Source organism: Hevea brasiliensis, unplaced genomic scaffold (genome assembly GCF_030052815.1).
Source record: "Hevea brasiliensis isolate MT/VB/25A 57/8 unplaced genomic scaffold, ASM3005281v1 Scaf5, whole genome shotgun sequence".
In the NCBI taxonomy this organism is placed as follows: Eukaryota; Viridiplantae; Streptophyta; class Magnoliopsida; order Malpighiales; family Euphorbiaceae; genus Hevea; species Hevea brasiliensis.
Window position 1 is genome coordinate 1,397,022 of NW_026615028.1, and position 21,618 is coordinate 1,418,639.

The window sequence follows — 21,618 nt, forward strand, 5'->3', positions numbered from 1 at the left end:
AAATATTAAATTATTAAAATATAAATTATTAATTAAAATAATTTTTAATATAAAATATTAATTAAAATATATAAAATTAAATGAATTCAAATTTTTTTCAAGTAATAATAATTTGAAATAAATTTAAATAATTAATAATAATTTTTAATTAAATTTAATATAAATTTAAATTTTAATAATGATAATCGAATCTAAATTCAAATAAAATAATTTTTATGAATATCTTATTCATCGTAATCCGTATACATGCATGCACGTAGAGCCTGTTTTCTCTTCCCGTTTGGGTTTTCATTAAAATATTATTTCGTGCATTTTAATTTTTTCCTTTTTATTTTATGTGTGCGTATGTTATATTTCTTAAAAAAAAAAAAAACTTTAATATTTCTTTATTTATGTTGCGCACGCAAGCTGAAATGCTGGACTGGATTTAAACAAAAGCCTTTTAGACCCGACTCGATTCGGGCATGTCCTGGCCTCGGATCCATTCATTGTAATCTAAGATCCAAGTATCCAACCCGACTGACAATCATTCGGGCTGGAAGTACGTGATCTGCACGTGGCCCTTCTACAAATATAACTAAACTCCCAGTTTCCGTCGAGTTCTTGTCTGGCGTTCGCCTTCGAAAGCTTTATCTGGTAATCGAAAGACAAATCATAAACTTCAGGCTAGAAATTACTCTCTGTTCTAGGGTTTTAATACGTCAGTTTTTTCAATAGCTATTATTATTATTATTATTATTATTATTGCGTGTTTTTAAAATTTATTTTTCTATGTTATGTTTTATGAGTTTTGGATTGATTCTTTATGGTGCCTTGAATTAGGAAAAACAAGTGGCGAAAAATCATCCTTGGAAAGCTTCGCAATTTGAGATTTTGTTAGGGATTTTGTTGTCAATTTCGTGGAAGAGCCCTTTCTGATTTAGGTTTTTTTGTTATTTGGATCTCAGGGATTGCATAAACCAGGTTAATATCATCTGGGGTTGAATTTTACAGGCAATCATGTCAGTCACAGCCGGTGTCAGTGATATTGCTCTAGCTGTCAGGGACAAGCTTAGAGGTAAAATTGGGCAAACTAAAGTTAAAAGGTATTGGCCTGGCAAAGCACCCGAGTGGGCTGATGATGCTGATGAAGATGGGGATATCAAAATGGCTAGGGCAGATGCCCTGGAGAAAGCTTTTCCTACTCAGGAAGATTCAGATTTTGCTAGGAAAGATGATCCTAGACTGCGTCGTCTGGCTGAGAGCAGGATTGATAACCGTGACGAAGTGAGAGCTGATCACCGGCGCATCCGGCAAGCTGAAATTATTGCAACAGAAGAGGAGGAAACCCGGAGACAAGAATGGGCAGATATGGAGGAAGAGAATGAGGAAGCCTTGGAGGAAAGAAGAAGAAGAATTAAGGAGAAGTCACGTCTGAGAGAGCAAGAAGAAGCTGCACTTCCGGCTGAAGAAGAGGAGGAAGAAGCGGAAGAAGAGGAGGAAGAGGAATCTGAATATGAAACTGACTCTGAAGAAGAAACAATGGGTTTGGCCATGGTCAAGCCAATCTTTGTGCCAAAGTCTGAGAGAGAAACCATAGCTGAGCGTGAGCGGCTTGAGGCTGAAGAACGAGCTATTGAGGAAAAGGAAAGGAGGAAATTGGAGGAAAGGAAGGTGGAGACAAAGCAAATATTGGTTGAGGAGATTCAGAAGGAGGAACTAATTCAGAAGAATTTGGAAATGGAGGCAAATATTGCCGATGTGGACACCGATGATGAAGTCAATGAGGCAGAGGAGTATGAGGCTTGGAAGGTGAGAGAGATTGCAAGGATCAAAAGGGATAGAGATGATCGTGAGGCAATGTTGAAGGAGAAAGAAGAGATTGAGAAGGTGAGAAACATGACAGATGAAGAGAGGAGGGAGTGGGAGAGGAAAAATCCGAAACCTGCCGCACTACCAAAGCAGAAGTGGAGGTTCATGCAGAAATACTACCATAAGGGTGCTTTCTTCCAGAATGAGGCTGATGATACTGCTGCCACTACTGGGTCAGATTCAATTTACAAGCGTGATTTCTCCGCCCCAACTGGAGAAGATAAGATGGACAAATCCATATTACCTAAAGTTATGCAAGTCAAACACTTCGGCCGTAGTGGAAGAACCAAATGGACGCATCTTGTCAATGAGGATACAACTGATTGGAACAACCCGTAAGTTTGCTCTTCCTGTAAATTCGTGTTGTCTTTTCTAGTTGCTTTGTTCAGTTTGCTGTTCTCTGAGCATTCATCTGTGTTAGACGTAGTCTGGTTCATACTTATTATTGAATACTCAAATCATCCAATATATATATATATCACCTAGAGAACATGGTAACTTATGGAACGAGAAATAAATTTGGTAGTTTGGACTTTTCTGATTCTTGTGATTGCACAATTTGTTTTTAACCAGTATGTATCACTCTAATTTGAGGAAGTTCTAGCTTTGAACTCTAATTGTAAGTGCTTGATAGTATATTCTTGTTAATGGAAACCATTTAACTCCAGATCTGAAGATATTGTTTTACATTAAAATATTAAAATAATGCAGATCAAAATTAAAATCTTTGGCACCAAGTGTAGTTGAATCAGCTATTAACAGTGACAATAACTTATCCCCTTTTTTCTGTGTTCTATGCTATATCTTTGATGGAGAATACATCACTCATGAAGAAGGTAATGGAATTGGTATTTTTAAAGAGAGAAATTTTTTCTTAAGTTACCTAACCTGTAATGTTTGTATTGAAAATGTTGGAGTCAGGGAATTGAATGAAATTAAATTTTTATTTCAGCAGCTTCTTGTTTTTAGGCTGTTAAACAGTAATAAATGGTCTTCAAGCAATTTCTGAACACAGGCTTTAAGAACATGCGAGTATTCTATATGGTCATTGTACCATTTAAGAACATGTGAAATGCATCCTTGTCTTTTCAATTGGATAAAAAGATATGGTTTTTGTCTTTTTTCTACCGTATGGGTGCTATATGTTTTAATCATGGTGGGATGCTGGGATATGATTTCTAAAATCTTTTGGTCTGATGCGAAGCTATTTTTGGGATGCATCACAAAATTTACCTCTGTAGCATATTAGCACAATCAAGGACAGAACAAATTCATCCTGATACTTAGCTCTAAGCTATGTTTAGTTCCTGGAACAATACCTTATCATTTGTTTGTTTTGCAGGTGGACGCACAATGATTCTCTTCGTGCGAAGTACAATGGAAAAATGGCCGGAATGAATGCACCTATAAGTAGACCTAGAGGAAGCAAGAAGTTGAAGGATTGGGATGTCTGATAAATTTTGTCAGTGTAGTCGTCTCCAGCCCAAATCATTCTAGCTCCTGTCTTTAACTGGAGATATTAAAAGGGATCTAAATTGTGTAACTGTTGAAATCTCTAGATTCTTGGCAATTATTATATAGGTTCAGCATCATGCCCTTTTTGTAGTGTAACTTTTTATCTTAATCATGGTGCAGAACAAGCAATTAGGCATTTTCAATGAATGAATAATTTCGTTTGCAAATGTTGGTGAGATGCTGTTTAGTAATTTTTGTCAACTTTATTTGCTTCCATTGATGTTTCCATGCTGTGCTTGCGGCCATTGACTGTCTCGTTGGCGGAAATTGTTTCTGAAAATTATTTTATTTGATATAGTACCTTAGCATTTAATAATAATGAAAATGATAGAAGGGCTGACATTCTGTTCTATGTATCTAGCTTTCTGACTGATTTCAGGCAAAGTACGTTTGTAGAAGAAATTGAAAACTCCATTGAGAATAATAATTCCCATCTTTTTCTTCTTTATGCACTACCCTTAGCTGGAGAAAATTGTTTTCCACTTCAACTTTCTGCTCCTCTAGCCTGAAATTATGAATCTTAATTGTGTAGGCGCATTTATGGGTGTGCAATTGATTAGTTTTAGTTCTGAATCGAATTAAATTGGGCTAATAAAAAAATGAATAAATTGAATGGAATCGAACTAAACATTATCAGTTGATTGATTTTCAATACACATATGCATTCACGACCCACTATGGTATAGCTTGTGGTGTGGATAGATATCATGATATAGTTTGCGGTATAGACACTGGATAGGAACTGCAGTATGACTTTATGGTGTAACTTGCAGTATGACTTGCAATGTGAACGAAAACTGTGGTATAGCTAGAAACCATGGTGTGATCTGGAGAGAAGTAGAGATTAAGGAAGGAGGTTTATGTAACTGATCAAAATGGCAGTTCATTCATCAGTTTGATTCAATTATTTTCATTTTTTAATCTTAATAATCAAATTACATTGAAAAATCAAAATAATTTAAAAAATAGTTAAAACCAAATTAATAAATTAAAAAATAAATTAAATTACTTTGATTCAATGTTTGATTAAAACTGTTGTATGCTCACCTTGGACACCCAAATCATAGACATTTTATCAGATACAATTTATAAAGCCATGAAGCTTTCTTTAACAATAATAAAAAAAAAAAGGCTTTCAATGCTCAACTTAGGCCTAAGGCCCAAGCGACTGAAAGCGGAGCAGTCTCGGTCCATCTATAAATCCCTTAAGAATAGAAATCTCCCCCTCGATTTCCTGCCCTTGTTTCCATCTCTCTTGCCTCGCGATCATGGCAGAAGAAGGAGAAGATTCCAAATTCAATTCTCCCCAACCTCCTCCTGTATGCTCTTCTCTTCAATAAATGTCCTGTTTTTAGTTGGATTTTTTTTAGTCAAAGTAGCTTAATCATATTGAATATTTGATGTATGTAGCAGTTTCTGGAGGTTGCCTGCAAAAGTTTGGGTAAAATAAGCCGCTTTGCGGCTGGTACCAGGGCAGGATTTGCAGTGTCTTTGATAAACAGGAAGTTAGAAGCTGGAGCCCCTCTTGTTTCGCATATTGAAGCAGTTAAAGATGGGGAGGAACCCATAAGTTTTGGGCCTGATGCGATTCTTGTGGATTATAGCAATGGCTGGAAGTTGCAGACTGTTACTGAGTTGGATTTTGGTGGTAATTGATCTCACTTGGTTTTGGTTGTGTTTTTGTTTTGTTAGTACTGAATGAAGTAGATTTCAGTGTTGGTTTGTGGTGATTTTTCCTTTTTCTTCTTGGTGTAGGTGTTAGAAAAGCAGAAAGCATTCGGCTGATCCCAACACAAGCCCCTAATTTAGTATGATCTTCTTTCTTATCTGTTTGGAATTTTCTGTGTTGTCTGTTTGAGTGTGTTGGTGGATCTGAGATTTGAGATTTTTATTGATGAAGCCAGTTATTCACTGCAAAAATTAAATCTTTGTTTCTATGTTTGTTGCAATGACATTATTTCTATGAACCATTAATCCATGGAAAATAGTGTGGAATATGGATGGTTCTAGTGGACTTCTTCTGGGAAAATTACAAAGACGGAATCGGTTTTTTTTTTTCCATTCAAATATTTTTGCCTACACATGTCGGGTAGCTAATTGCATATTAGAAATTCGAGATATTCATATATAAATTCTTCAAACTACTGGTCCAGCAACATTTTCCGATGTGTTACTGGAGAATTTGATTGCAAAATTAACTGCAAGCAAGGATAGCTCTCCAAAAGGCTCCACCTTTCTTCTTAGTTTAGATAACAGATGGCCCCAATTTTGGGGAATAGCCATCTTTTGGTTGGATTCATTTGAATGGCTTGGTTAAGATCTAGAGCATCCTAGTATGTGATTCATGTGTGCATATATTTTCAATTCTTTATCAATCAATAACAAGGGGCTTTCAACATGGTTAATGCAGAGTTCTATGAAGTTCAGAAAAATGCTATAGCTTTTAGATTAGTAACCCTATCTTGACAAGTTCTTATATCATTGGAAAAGCTAAAATTGTATCCTAAAATCATGGTTGCTGCTTTACCATACTATTGCAGTCCATAAATATGGAATGCCAGAGAAACTAGTGTAGGATAACCCTCAGATTTTTTTTTTCTTTTTTTCGTGTTATACATACTGGTTGGTAAGGGCGGAGGCATTGGTTGACTGGGGGGACATCGCCTCCCCAATTTTTTTTTTAAAAAAAAATTATTTAGCTATTAATAAAAATTTTGCAACATGGCCCCTTCAAAAATTTTATGTGGTCTCCCCAATTATATGGTTATCCACCTTGTTGATAGATTGATTCATCTTGTTTTAACTCTTCTGGTATTTATGACTACTAAACATTCATTCTCGGCTATGAAAATGGTGAAAACAAAACTTTGCTACAAAAGTGGAAGATAAATTTCTTTCAAATAATTTGGTTTTTTATATTGAAAGGGAGATTGTTAAGACATTCAATTCACATTTCATTCTTGATGATTGGGTTTCTCTTAAAAAAAAATGTTTATAATTTTAGATAAGATGTTTGATCTTTTCTCCTTTTTTTTTTTTTAATTTTTAGAATCCAAAAATATTTAATATTTTTAGTGAACAGCTTTTTATCCTATTGTTACTTATTAATATATAAGTACTATATTTGTTTTTGTCTTTTAATTGTTTATAACAATATAAAGAGAAAAAAAAATCTAAAATCTAAGGCCCCCCAAGTTCCGTGGTCATGCTCGGCCACAGGGCTCCAGTCTAGCAATTAGTGTTCACAATGCTAGTCTATTGTGGCTGTACTATCCAAAAGACCCGGTTTGAGCAACAATATTCTGTTGCCTTGATTTTCCTCTGAAAAGCATTTGCACTGGAGTTTTATTTATTTATCTTGCTATAGATTATTCAATTGAGATTGGAACATTATTGACCTTAAGTGATCTGTACTTGGCTTTTTGTTTCAGCAGATTTTTGAAGGCAGACGTCCAGCAAAGATAGTTCCTAAATCAGGAGTCAGTTTTTTGTACATTGCAAAGATATTACTTGCCTTTGTTTTGATTTTTGTACTTGGTGCAATTTTTACAGTGGCCCTGGAGAATCTTCCAAGATTGATACTGTTAATTAACTCGTATACTAATTGATATTCCTGAACGTATATATATGGAAATGGGATGTATCATTTTGAAGATTACTTCAAATACTCTTAAAACATCTTCTACCCACTTTGTGAGGGTTATCAATGAGTCAAGGCAATTACTTCATGCAAGTCATGGTATCATACCAAGGCTTGAGCTTTCCAGTCATAATGATGTGTGCGTTCTTTGAGGACAGTCATGCATTGTCATGAGCATTTTCTGTCGAAGGGCCTGACAGAGGGGCCATTAACATCAATCCCCTCAATCGGGAGATGATAAATCAAATCATAAGCCTGCATAGTCTACAAAAATTCCAAATGCACCAGTTTGGACAGGCTTGATTCTCAAAAGTGATTATTGGAGAGATTATTTTAATTTTGTTCAATTTTTAAATTTACAATTCGAAGAAAGATCTGTTTATAACATTGTGGCGAACTAGTCATTCCATGCTTCAACAATGTGAACTTTCTCCACCTTTTCGTATGCATATGCCACCACAGATGCTGTATTGAATGATGATATGCTATATTGTAGGGAGAGAAGGCAAAAGAAACAAAAGAACATCTTCTTCCACTTGTAAACTATTTACATTGTTTGAACAGGTCCCAAAATCAACCCTCATATATACATATGTACATATATACATTTCAGCCACAATAATACATATATACATATATACATGGCAAGAGGAAAATTAATGTGGAAAAAAAAAATTGGCGTAGGGGGATGTTTTGGGGGAACGCCACTGTACAACAAAGAGATTCTGTTGTAAGAATTACATGGAAGGGGATCCTGGCTACCGAGACCAGTTGGATTCTAAGCTAAACTATCTCCAGAGCTGCGATAAATCTTATCAGCATGAGCTGCAGGCACATAGACTGCATCTAATAGTGAGCTGTGAGTCCGCCCATAGAATGCATAAACGAACACTCCAATTAGGAGCCAGACTGAAACACGGGCCCAGGTGGCGGCACTGGAAGTCCAGAGAGAGCCCCAAGGATGAGAACAAGAAATGAATATGATCCAGAAATACAGCACAAGTAAGAAAATAGCTAGATAGATAACCAGAAATACAGCTGAAGTAAGAAAATAGCTAGATAGATAACATATTCCCAAGGTCCCATCTAAAGTATTGACACCCATACCCACATCCTTAGAAATGCAATTAACAATATTCCACTTGATAATTCTTTTCAATGGTCATATAATAAACAGGTGATGCAACACTCACCCTAGATTAATCAGCAGGTATATGTTGATCAGAATGCAGAAGATCGGAAGCAGTGGAACAAATGGACATATAAAGCCTGAGAAAAAAAAAAAAAATCAACATTTCACAAAAATTAACAAAACTTTCGATGGAAACAAAAATAACAATTCAGGAATGGTAATTATAACACTATTAAATGGGGATGAGCCTTGATTGGCAAGATGTGTACAAAAAGTAATCCTTCAAGTATGCTTCTGCGAGCCTGTAGCTTCTAAAGCAGATGAGGGTCCTGAATTAATTTCCAGATGAGATTTGACTCACTATACTGCGTATACATGCAATCCAAGTTAAACTGAATATTATGTGGATATTTTGGGTAGTAGTATGTCGCTCTACAGTAAGATTTTACTTCTGACCATTAAAAATGTCCCATTCTTTCTAGGTAAACTGAAGGGAGCAAGGTAGAGTGATAATGTCAAAAATTCATTCACTTTGAAACGGTTGACACATGAACAAATTCATAGCAACCACGGTATTCTTGTGGAGAATTACTAATGTCTTTATAAATAAGGCTGGTGGACATGCTTCCAAACATATTATCCAACATTGAGGACCCAAATTTATGATACATCTATAGGAAGCAAAACTGTGACAACCAGTGTGTCACAAACAGATAATGCCCTGCATTCATTATGGTTGGTACTTGAGCTTATTTGCAAATATAGCAAAAAAATTCAAGGACATGCAAAAGCATGGATTGAGAGAGCCTCTCAAGGTCATGTTGGCATGTCGGATGCACTATTAGGCATCTAGTAGGAGGTCTGAAATGTTCAAAAGAAACCAAGGACATAAACTTGCATAAATGCCTTTTGAGGAAAAACATGTACCCCAATGGACCAACGTGGAGTAGTGTACAATTCCTGACATGAACTGGCTTGAATTGTTAACACAAGCCATACCTAATGCTGGCACATCACATATTTTAATATTTAAACTAGACTGTCTTCCAACTTCCAAACTAGACAAATCTTATCAAATGGACAGCAGTACAAGATAAAAGAGCACTTACCTCCAGAATGCCCAAAGCTATGTCTTGCATCATCTTGTTCAATAAGAGTCAGCACAATCAGACCAAATAGAAGAAGAGCACCACCAACACCGCACAATGTAAAGCGAACAGGCCTAATGGAAGATCCAAATAAATAGTTAACTGATTTTGAAGAAAACCACAATTTACTTTGGTCATGACTCTCAAATTTAATGCCTGGTCAAAGTCAGTCAAATTTCCAACAGCCTCTCTCTCTCTCTCTTCTTGCGAAACCCTACATCTAGTTTCAAGAGTTGCTTCTTAAATGTGACATGTCTTCAAGCTAAATCATTAGGGAATATACTTGAAATTATCATCAATGCAAGGTAAATAGAGTTACTCTTGATCAACCCACCTAGGAATATTCAAATCTGTAGCTGCATATGTAAGAAGAAATGCTCCAATACATGTGAATGCTATGGTCGAGCCAGCAATTTTTCTTCTGTTCTCTTCATTTCGAACATCTGAAACAATTAACAAATAGAAGATAGTAAAAAATAGCAGAACCTAAATTATGAAAGGCAAGAAAATGGAACAATTTTTTACATGGATACTAGCGAGCATGCATTAAGTTATCAGGCCCCAACAACTATTATAAATCAAACTTAGAGCAAGGCAAAAATAACCATGGTTCAATTCAATCAACAAGCACTCCAACTCTATATAGTTTAAAGCCATATGAAGCAGAAATACGCACACACACATTGATTGCTACATTGAACATGTCTACCTAAAAAGTTAATATAATATTTCCAATTGATGATTTTCAAAATTGGGATAACTTGAACATTACTTGAACATTGTTTCAGATAGATGCAATGTATATGTAGATGTATTTAACAAGTAAATGAAGCATGTAAACCAAAAAGGTTGAGACAGGCACACTAGCATTTGCAAAGCATAATCAAGCATGTCCTAAACAAGGCCCCTTCTCTTTGGTGGGCGAGTGGATTGGATAAGATTAGGAGTTTATATCCTAACATCTCAATGTATTCCAGAAAAATTAAAATTGAAAGCATGAAGCCTATAAGGAACTTACAATTGCGCTGAGCTTCTTGTTTTACAATTTTAGGATAATCAACTACTGTGTTATTTTTGCCTAGCAAAGGCAAAGTACTTGAAGCACCACCATTAACATCAGACGTTTCAACATTAATATTCTGACTGTTCACCCCGTACTGCAATGAGACAAAATCAATTGTGTCCTGAAGTGAGGATGGAAGTGGCACCATGTCTGGCGGGACATATCTCAATATTAATACAGAGATAGCAACCATGGTGAAAGCAAGAAGTGTGCCCACACTGACCTGCACAAAATGCCACAATTAAGAGCAAGATTCAATTTTACACTGAAAAATAGCATTACATTGTTGATTACCAGAGGATAAAAAAAGTTTCTTTTTCATTCTATTCTTTTCAAAAACAGGCACTTAAGTCCCCGGTTTTTTTTTTTTTTTTTTAATTTAGTCCAAGTGGTCACATTGAAATATAAAACAGTGTTATTTGCGAAAGTTGAAAGATTAAAGTACTTAATTTTTGAATAGTGTAGAGAAAATGGACCAGACCTAACTCCACTCCAAAAGCTAATTCAAGGGGAGGAGGTTTGCCCAAGTCTCATATTTAACACAAATTCCTCTTCCCAAACCAATGTGGCATAATACACCCCCTCACACTTAGGCATAAATATCTGAAATGTAAAATTTGTAAGTATGAACATTTGTGGGTGACCCAACATTGAAACAAAATAAGCTTTGATACAATGCAGAGAAAATGCACCAGGCTTAATTCCGCCCCAAAAACTAGCTCAAGAGAAGGAAGTTTGTCCAAGTCTTATACTTAGCACAAATTCCTTATCCCAAACCAATGTATGACAACAAACAGGAAGAATGAAATTCTATGCTACACCAAACCTCAAGGACAAGGAACTGATAAGGTTTCTACGGTCAATTTCATATAATTTAAGAGGCTATCTGAAAAGTGAAAACCCAGGAAATTCAATCTGCAGGAACAAGATTTTATCACATTTCATTATACTTGCCACTACATTAGGTTCATGATTCTCACAAGACAAAGGATCTCAGCAAACTTAATGTTAGAAAAAAAAAATACTAGTAACAAGGGCTTACCACCGGCAAGCATTGCTAGGTCCTAACATCATCCATTTAGTTATTTAATGGAGGGGGAATGAAAAAAGTAAAACTCCCTGATAGGACCAGGATGGGGGCATGGGGAACAAACAAAACAAAAAGGGATCCCCATTCTAGTGAGGTAATTTTGCATGCACACATGTTTTGATTTGTAGGATCAGATGAGGTTATCCTCAATAAAGTGAGTCTACTGAATTTAGAGGTTTAGAAATTTACTGGAAATTGTAGTGATCAGATGTCTTATTTTGGTTTTTCTTTTTAGCTTCTTTTTTCTTCTTTTCTTTTCTTTTCTTTTCTAGAGACTTTGGATGACTGTGGTGAGATGGGTTCAAGAGAATGGATGAGAATTTCATGGTGAATAGGGAAAGATTGACCCTGTTTCATGCATAGGAGAGTGGACTAGGACCCACCCTTTCCTGACTAGGGATTGGGGAACTGGGTAGGACAGCAGGGTATATTTCCTAGTGAAGAAGATGTCATAATCTTCCCCTACCATTCCCCAGTCTGCAGCCAGTCATGCTTAAAACTGACACAAGATTCAGTGCACATGCCAGGTGAATGACGCTTATTTCAAAAATTCAAATCAAACTAACAGAGAAGTTGTCCAGTGTACCCTCAATTATTTATAAGGGAAATAAAAGAGGGAGAAGAAAAAGAAGGGAAAAAAAAGAATCAAAAGATCCAGATGGTAAAAGGAAAAAAAAAGTTGCTCCCTTACCATTCCAGCCAACAGATCAACATCCATAAAAAATGCCAACATTGCAGCACCAATGCCAGTTGCCAAAGTGCTCTTTACAGGTACTTGTGTATTTTTATTTACATCTGAAAAAAATGATGGCAGTAATCCATCTCTAGCCATTGCCATTAACATTCGTGGCTGCAAAGGACAAAAAGATGGAAGATTTCTAGAAGTCATTACTAAGGAATAAAAGGTCCCAGTAAATAAATGCAACTCATCCAGAAAAACAAAAGGCCTAATAAACCACTGAATGTAACTCAGCTCTTGGTTTATTGCGTGAAGTAAGAGATGAGAGAAAAGAGATTGGATTTTTCCTTCCTAATACAGGTTTCAATGTTATCCAACAAGGAGATTATTAATGCTTAGTTATCACCTAAATAACTACAGTTAGCATTCTTCCAAAATATATTAAATGCAATTAAGCTTGTTATGCACATGGTTTTTTCTGTTCAGGTACTATCACATATCAGAGAGCCTGTTAACACAAGCTTTCCACATCGTGTTTCCTCACTATGTGAAGCTAGAAATGATACTTTCATACTTGTCATCTTCACCACAAGTGATCACAAGCTAGATCAGAGATATCATCAATTTTGTACTTTCTTTTATCTTTCAAAAATTTTGGAATGGCTAAGAAGATTCACATTGGAAACGAAAAGACGGACACTCTCATATTAAAATGACTATGTTCTTCTTCAAATATATTAAGATAGATAAGTAAGGCAAGGATGTGATTTGGATCCCTCTCTCAAAATGATGAGGAATACTGAGGGAATACAACGTATGAGGTCCACTGCTAGAATAGATTATCTGAAATGAAAATTGATACAGCTATATATGTACTAAGACTCAATTTAAGCAGATAACTTGCAACTTAAAGAATGAACCAATTTACAAGGTAAAAAGAGTTGGAATCCAAAAAATATGTGTTTATCTTATCATAAATGCAGGCAATCATCATCTATGAAATAGTACAAAGAAGGCAACAACTGGCCAGTCAGTCTGTTAATTATGATATTGTGAGTATTCCACTTAATTACCTGAGGAAGAATCGAGCCCATCAATGTTGAACAGAGTGCCATAACAGCTCCAGCTGTTATTATGTACCTGGAATCAAGAGCAACGAAATAACTCTTAAACAGAAAGGTTTAAGGTTCAAATTACATCCACAAAATTCAGGGGGAAGAAAATTGATGCATCATGTATTTTGAGTAAAACTACAAACTTACGCTGCCCACTGCATGCCATGCTCAGCAAATGCAGAGGAGATTGGAGTATCAGGATTCATCGCATGATAAGGTACCAGCCCCACAATAACTACCGAAACCAACATGTATAAGGTACAACAAATAGACAGTGCAAGGCCTATGCCCAAAGGCAAATCTCGTTGAGGATTCTTCACCTGTTAGAGCATTTACAACACAACATGAAAGTTTAATACCCAAAAGTCAAGGTACGCCAAAGAAACACAAAACTGTATTCATAAAATAATTATGCGACAAGGGGAATGAAGGATTTAAAAACAATAAAGACAAGAATAGAAAAAACAGCAAGAGAGAGGGAGAGAGAGAGAGAGAGAGAGAAAGAGAGAGAGAATACCTCCTCAGCAGTGCTAGCAACTGAATCAAAACCAAGGCAAGCAAAAAAGACTGTTGCAGAACCTGCAAGCATCCCATCTACTCCAAAGGCAAAATACCTACGAATTATACAATTTTTTGTTAGCTATACACTTTTACAAATCATAATTTGATTCAATTTACAATATGGGATGCCGATTACCCAGTGGGAAGTCCATATCCTGCCCATCCAGTCTTGAAACCCAGATAACTACCAGCTATTATGACAAAAAACATAGCACAGACATTCACAGTGGTGACCATACCTTGTACTAGGGTACTCTGCAAAAGTGATTTTATTCAAGGAGTTAATGCATGTATGAAAAAGCACACACAAAAGACAACACTTCACTCACAAGGAATTGCATGAGAAATGGATAGTGATAAAGATCAACAGAAGTTACCTCCTTGATTCCCATGCACAAGAGTCCAGTAACAATAAATACTAAAATTGCAGCAACTGGGTCAACCACAATATCAAGCCCAGGAATGTACTGACGAGCTAGAAAACTAGGAAGACTATCCCGACCTCCGAAAAAGAATGCCTAGATGCATATAATAGCAAAAATAAGAAGAAAATAGAAGTACCAATTAAAATACCAGCAAAAGGAAAGCAAGCAGATTGACATGAACACCAATCCCACATTGAGAACATGACACCTTGATAGAAAACAAATGAGAGATTAAGGATGACATAAAGAAGAACAAAAGAAGGTGAGAAAGAGAAGGGAAGGGGGTTAAGGCCCTTATGCATTGACCCACTATGTTTGATCACCTAATAATTAATATCTGAAGTTCAAATTTTGTCCTTACTTTACTTATATGGCGCAGTAAGATGAGGGATATGCCCCAACCCAACTCACCATTTTAATTCTTGAGTTAATATCCAAAGGCATAAACAAAAATGAATTTTCTGATGAAAATCAGAAAGATCATTAACTTATCAGAAACTCTGGAAAATTCAAGAGCCCAAACTAGTTGATAGAGGTTTATATTCTTCCAACCTTGTAAAATTCAAAACCTAAATTCAAGGCAACACAGAAGCTAAATCAACTATAGTTTAATAGTTGGTACGAATTCAGATTTCAATTGTAGTAAAATATTCATTTGCATAAAAGCTAAACACCAACAATAGGACTCTCATAATTCCTCTATCGCTTGAGTATATAAAGATTAATTACTTGCATGCTCATTTCAACTGGAAACCATAATAGAATGAGCAATCTTACTCATTTCATTTCATTCAAAAATTCTAAATTATCAAAAGGATATGTACACTCAAAATTGAAGAGAAACAAATATCAGAATTTCTATTAGTTCTCAATTGTTAACATCAATAATAATAAGCTCTCTAACAAAATATGTAGATGATATAGGTATTTATTGTGTAATAACTAGTTCTACTAGTACTAGGATTAGAAATCTCAAAATAAGATAATATACCAATCTAATTAAGAATATAAAACCAACACTAATTGGGAAATTCTGGACAATTGAATTCTTAAATAATCAAAATGCTTTTTTAATTAAATTTTCTAAATAAGAGAAAACTAAACTTCTTAATTTTACAATGAAAAATTAAATCAAAATAATTCATAAATTTAGTCTTCTTGGACTGCATCAATTTGATTAGTCATTGGCCAAGAAAAAGACAGCGCAAAGAAATAGGGGGAAAAAAAAGCCTGTTCCACTACAAGAGATCCAACAGAACTTATGCTTTAAAGAAAAAGAAAAAAATAACTAAACCTAAAAGAAAATTCTGAAAAAGAAAAGGAGAAGAAGTTCAGAGTAAAGAAATTCACTGAACCAGATTGGGGGATATGCCACGAGCAACTGCTGATCCACCAATTGTGTATTCCAATATTAGAGCCCAGCCAATCAACCATGCAACACTGCACATCAATATTGTTTAAATAAATATACAGAGGCACATTACAAGTTCTAACGATAACATCTTTAAGTCCCAAGATTTGAACCTAAATACAAAAAGCCAACTTGCCATAAATTATATTAATATAAATCAAGAATCCTATAACTAATAAAGTACCTACAGTTTATCAAAATCTTTCAGTTAAACCAAATTATCAGGAACTAAGTCTCCTCATACCACGTTACAATTTTTTTTTTTCTTTTGTGGGGGTGGGGTGGGGGGGTTGGGTGCGGGGGTGACAAAGGGTGCAAATAACCACTTATTCTTCTTTTTTCAATAAAGAAATTTAAAAACAATAATAATAACAACTCAGAATATATGGAAATGCAAATATATTGTGCGGGAAACAGCAAGTAGTTACCCTTCTCCAACACATATATAAGAATAGTGATAGGCACTGCCTGCAGATGGACAACGGCATGCAAGCTCTGCATAGCAAAAAGCAGAAAGAGCAGCAGCGATTCCAGCTATCAGAAAGGAAATCGAGAGAGCTGGACCAGAGTGCTCTCTAGCAACTGTTCCAACAAGAATATAAACTCCAGCTCCAATTGTTGTGCCAACACCTGATAAGGAGATGCAATATTTCAAAGTTAATTCATAGAAGGAAAGTTATAGCACAAAAAATTACTAAGCAAAAGTTGAAACCAACAAGAATCAACAGAGAAGAACGCATGCTTAAGCTGAAGTACATGAAATGGCGTAAGTATTAATCGTAAATTCATTGTTAATTCAAGCAGACAAATTACACGAGGCAAAATATTTATGTCTAGAAAAGCTACAGCTCTGAGACCATAGGCACCCAAAAAGGAAGTGATGTCCAAAAAATATAAATAACATGCGGTTATATATATATATTCCAAAACCAAAATCATATGAAGTCAAGTTCAGTCAGCATCATTTCATGAAGAACCCAACATCCAGAACAGAAAAACGAACTAACATGCCAGAGTCAATTTAGACCCATGTACAGCAAGACCACAAAAATAAAAAAGCAAATAAAACAGAAAAGCCTTATCAATTTTCACTGTAGAGAAGGAGGAGAAGAAGAAATACCGATTGCAATAAGGTGAGGAACGGACAACTCCTTAGCTAACTGATGGTGAGCATTAGCTTTAACATGTGCAGAATCAACCTGTTTTCTCCTTAGCAAACTCCTAAGACAACCTCCCCATAAACCTACACCTTTTTGCGAATCAACAAGAAAACCCATCAAAATTCCCAACTTCTTCTTCGCTTTAAACCAGAAATGATAAACCAGAACAACAATCTAACAAATTGTCAAACTGGGTACTTCTAATTTACAAGTTAAAAAAAAAAAAGTCCTCCTATGTTATATGCAGAAAATGAGGCTAGGCCAAATCTGCCCGCATTTCCAATAGATAGAAGCTGAATTCCTTCAAGGTAGAGTTTGATATTCCAAAAGAGAAGCGGGCAGATTCTCTATATATTCTAACAGAATTTCCCAATGGAATAGAAACAAAGCAAAGATGCTTCCTTTTAAAAGTCGAAAAGGAAAGCACTGTCATGCATAGGAGGTGCCCTTTGCCCCACCCTTGCCCGAATGTCTGACTATCTATGATTGGATCTTGATCTTGTCGTCGTCGAATTATTACAATAAATTAATGAAATTGGTAGGGACGACCGGACGAGGGAGACCTTCCTCACTCGGCCTGTGGATTTTGTCGGCTCTCACCTCAATAATTTAAGGGTTTCTGTGCTAATAATCAATCTGAATAATGACATTTAGATGAAGTGGTTTTATCAGGAGCGTGTCTTGTCACTAAATTATTTATATGTGTATACATATTTTAAAAGAAAAAAATTATGGTCACTTGCCATGAGATAAGGAAAATGAAAAGATAAGTAACGAAAGGGTAAGAAAGAATAAGGGTAAGAAGAGTTATAATAAAAAAAATATAATGTTTGAGAAGAAGTGAACCAATGGAAAGATAAGGAGAGATAATATATATTTTTTATATTTAGAAAGAGGTAAAGTAGAGATAAATTTAAGAGGTGTAGAAATAAAAATGTTTATAACTATCATTTCTCTTTTTATCCATCCTTACATCCTAATCTAGGGTGTAAAAAAAATTGAGATTTAAAGGGTTTGGGAGGATAAGGCTTACCCTTACTTACCCTTACCCTCTATTAACTATCCTCTTTCCAAACAGGAGAAATGTAACATTCTTATATTAAGCAGTTTATAACATTCTATTATTCCGGTGACTAATATCTGTTCGGACAGTCAGGATGTTCAGAATCATATTTATGTCATTCAGAAAAACCCTAAATAAAAATTAATAGAAATTATATGAAGGAGAAATACAAATAAGAAAAACAAAGCATAAAAGGTTAAATGAGCTAAGACCACAGCGATGGGTGACCGTACTGAGAAGTGACTACGAGATCAGTTGCTACCCAAATTTCGGGTGAGACACTATGGCACCCCAGGCCTAAAAATTATTGTGAAGCTAATGGTAATATGAAAACTACAGAAAATAACCAAGAACCAGTTCAAAAAATTGAACCAGAATTCCGGAAGTAATTAAATGCTATTGGAAAAATGGATTAGAATAGTAAAGGGCAATTTGGTCAATTCACCGTTAGAGGTGACTCATGGCCTCAATGTCCATTAAAATATATGAAATTAATATTTTGAAAAATATATTATAAGAGGATAGGTGTATGGAAGAAAATGAAAAAGGAAAAGAAATGAAAATTTTTCTTAGGAATTATGACATCACTTCTTATGCAAGCATGACTCAATTAATACTATAATTTTTAATTATGAAAAATTGAAGATAAGTTAAAAAGAGATTAAAACAAATTAAAATTAGAAATTTGATCTTCTTCTTATCCACCCAAGCCATCCCTCTCCTCTCTCTCTTCTCTCTCTCATTTCCTCCATAACCAAACATTTTCAAGCTTTCAAAGCTTGAATCCATCCCATAAATTTCTTAAGTAAATCTTGTTCTTGGATCTTGGTAAGAATATTGAGAGTAAAAAGGAAGAGAAAACTAGAAGAATTGAAGACTTGGGAAATCCAACAAAGAGGTTAGTGGTGAATCTTCCAATTTTCTCTCTATATTCATGCTTAGGCAATTGAACTAAGTTAGAATTTGTGAAAATGAAACAAAAAATGATGTGTTAGGGAATTCTATGAATTTTGGCAGCCATGGGATGTGGGGAAGATGATGTGTTTTATTTCAATTAACCATGCATATAACTCCAATTGACTGAGTAGATGCTATTGGAATATTTTAATTTCATGAATTGTGATAATTAGTGAATTAGAGTTCTTGACCAATGAGAAATTTGTGAAAAAATTTAGGGATTTGGTGACTTGATACAAATTGACCTAATTGAGGCTTAAATTGATCAATTGGTGTGAATTGGAATGTGATTGAATGATTGAAATTGGAATGGAGTTGTGCATGGTAATGTCTAATTCTAGATAGCCTGACCATGGTCAACTTAAATGACCATAATTGAAATTTTGTTGCTCCAATTGATGTGAGGGCAATTGGTAATGAAAATTAAGACCCAAAGCTACAATTTTTATGTAGAAACCTAGCCCTAAAACTGACCTTAAATTGGTGAAAAATTAGGTTGAATCCGAATCACACACCCTGCCACTGTACAGAATTGACCATATGAACAATACTTATTCAAATGGTCATAACTTGATGTAGACAGGTCCAAATGACCTGATTTTTATACCATTGGAAAGCTATGACATAGTAGAACAACTTTCATGAAGAACACAATTCAAAATTTGACCATAACCAAATCAAATTGCCAACTAAAATCAGCTCATCAAATCTACTAGAACATAAAATTTGCCCAGAATTCTGGAATTGATCAATCCGGCCAGTTATGGTTAAATGGCCATAACTTGAGCTATAAAATTCCAAATGGAGTAATTCAAAAAGGAAATTAAAGCTAAAACATAAAGGAACAACTTTGATGGAGGAAAGTTGGCCAAATTTCTACTGTAGAAGGCCCAATGGAATAGTAGAACTAAAAGACCCAAAACTGAAATTTTAGAATTTCACTTAAGGAATTTGGAATTTCAATTGGCAATCAATGCTCACGTAATTGTAAACCAAAATTTAGTATGTAGGAGTAATTAGAACTAATATACTTATTAAGTATGAAAAAGTCAATATTTTAGCCAATTGATCAAATGAATAGTAACCACAAATGCACCTGATGCAAAGGATTCAAATGTATAAATCGTATTGGGTAGATTAAGGCTATAAAAATAGTAATTGTTAAATTACTCATTAAAAGTGATTTAAATGAGTATTGAAACACTTTAAATTATGTATTTCAGTAGAACGAGACACTGGAAAGGATAAAGAAAAAGTGAGTCAAGGCCAAGAGGCGACTCATTTGAGGTTTGTGCACAACAATTAACTTTTATTTAATTTTCGATTTGAACTTTTAATTGAATGATTTATGAAATTTATTTATGATTTAATGGATATCGAATAATTTGGCTGACAAATAATTTTATGCTGTTAGCCCAAAATTTGGGAAATTAAATTGTATGTGAATTGAATGATATTTTGATATTTGGATAATTATTGAAATGGTTTGAAATCACAGTTTCATGACTATATGTTGGAATTTCTCACTAGCTTGTCTAGTGGGATGAATTAGTTTTGTATTCCCTCTCTGGCTGAAGTGTTAAGGTGTGTGTCAGTTAAGGACGAATTGAATGAGTACTCATATATTTATGCTAGCTAGCCTTGGTATTCCTCATTAGCCTTTGGCTAGTGGGATAAATTGGATATTGGAGTCAAGATTAAGCTGTATGATTTTTCAAAATTTATTTTGTGATTATGGAATGAAATTTGGTTTATTTAAGAAATTTTCTAGCTTTAGAAATAAAGCATGATTCTATATGTGTTAATATTCAAATTGATTTACCCTGGAAAAATTGTGATTAATTGTTGTATAAATTATTATTTTCTTTAAGTTGTGCACCACTGAGTCTTTGGCTCAGCGATAGCTTCTTATTGCTGTCGCAGGTAAAGAGGTAGATAAGGCAGCAGAGTAGGCTGCTTGGGACTGAAGTGACCAGCATTTTAGATTTTTACCGGGTATATAGATTATACCCCTGCAAATTTTTATTGTAATGTATATGCAACTCTGTATGTATGTAAATTTGGCTTGAGTAGTTGTATAATAAATTTTGGAATTTATCTTTGATTTGTGTAAATCTTTGTAATGTAAAACTGTTATTTTTATTTAATGAAATATTTAAGTTTCTTTTTATATTTGTCAAATAATGAATTGCCGAGATTGAGATTGTTGAAAATTAAGTTGTGTTGATAATATTGGAGTTTGGGATTGAGATATATATATTGTAACACCCTTTACTCGTCTATAGTGTAGCCGAGCGATGTGTGCTACATTCGGTATCGGAGCAACTTATCTTATCATATTTTATTCTTTTAATAATTTGTTTTCGTTATATTTTAATATCAATTATTTTTTTAAGGAGAAACCAGTGGAGTTTCTCCTATTTTATTATCAGTTGGTGTATTTTTACTATTCACCTACTTGAAAATTTAACAATATTTTACAAATAAAAATCTCATCAATAATTCTTATAATTATCTCATCATTTCATGCATCATCTATATATTTCAATTCTGTCTTCAAACCCATGCAATCTCATTCATGCTCAAATTACATAATTTCATAATTTACATGATATATAAATTAATTACATATGAAAATAACTAATTTATTAATTTACATCACATTTCTATTAATAACCTGTTCATAATCTACATTACAATACAATATCTAAGCATTTTATACAAAATACAAAATATGATCTATATGGGCCCTATCTACATGCATTGTTGAGGAGGTGACAACCTTGAATACTTCAAACACTTCTGCAG

General features: G+C 34.6%; 3 protein-coding genes across 7 annotated transcripts; 2 read left to right on the forward strand and 1 right to left on the reverse strand.

Annotated features, from left to right (window-relative positions):
• Window positions 1-516: 516 nt before the first annotated feature.
• On the forward strand, window positions 517-3,533 carry LOC131177466 (uncharacterized). 3 transcript variants are annotated; one of them, XM_058142425.1, is made up of 3 exons: window positions 517-665; window positions 948-2,186; window positions 3,194-3,533. In XM_058142425.1, exons 2-3 carry the CDS (start codon window positions 1,000-1,002, stop codon window positions 3,303-3,305), a joined length of 1,299 nt encoding a protein of 432 aa, XP_057998408.1. In that variant the 5' UTR covers window positions 517-665; window positions 948-999; the 3' UTR covers window positions 3,306-3,533. The 3 variants fall into 3 exon arrangements, with proteins under 3 accessions (XP_057998408.1, XP_057998409.1, XP_057998407.1); XM_058142426.1 differs by having other exon boundaries at window positions 607-700; XM_058142424.1 differs by lacking the exon at window positions 517-665 and having other exon boundaries at window positions 730-2,186.
• Window positions 3,534-4,598: 1,065 nt separating this feature from the next.
• On the forward strand, window positions 4,599-7,019 carry LOC131168772 (uncharacterized). 3 transcript variants are annotated; one of them, XM_058142428.1, is made up of 4 exons: window positions 4,599-4,685; window positions 4,777-5,014; window positions 5,122-5,174; window positions 6,798-7,019. In XM_058142428.1, exons 1-4 carry the CDS (start codon window positions 4,635-4,637, stop codon window positions 6,972-6,974), a joined length of 519 nt encoding a protein of 172 aa, XP_057998411.1. In that variant the 5' UTR covers window positions 4,599-4,634; the 3' UTR covers window positions 6,975-7,019. The 3 variants fall into 3 exon arrangements, with proteins under 3 accessions (XP_057998411.1, XP_057998413.1, XP_057998412.1); XM_058142430.1 differs by having other exon boundaries at window positions 6,801-7,019; XM_058142429.1 differs by having other exon boundaries at window positions 4,780-5,014.
• A 498-nt stretch (window positions 7,020-7,517) lies between these two features.
• On the reverse strand, window positions 7,518-17,355 carry LOC110638434 (cationic amino acid transporter 2, vacuolar). Its single transcript, XM_058142427.1, has 14 exons — window positions 16,751-17,355; window positions 16,059-16,260; window positions 15,575-15,659; window positions 14,172-14,312; window positions 13,931-14,049; window positions 13,751-13,847; window positions 13,381-13,553; window positions 13,192-13,258; window positions 12,131-12,289; window positions 10,305-10,572; window positions 9,621-9,729; window positions 9,248-9,360; window positions 8,200-8,275; window positions 7,518-7,941 (listed from the first exon to the last, which is right to left on the reverse strand). The coding sequence occupies exons 1-14, from the start codon at window positions 16,905-16,907 to the stop codon at window positions 7,785-7,787; spliced, it is 1,923 nt and encodes a 640-aa protein (XP_057998410.1). The 5' UTR covers window positions 16,908-17,355; the 3' UTR covers window positions 7,518-7,784.
• Between the last annotated feature and the right edge of the window lie 4,263 nt (window positions 17,356-21,618).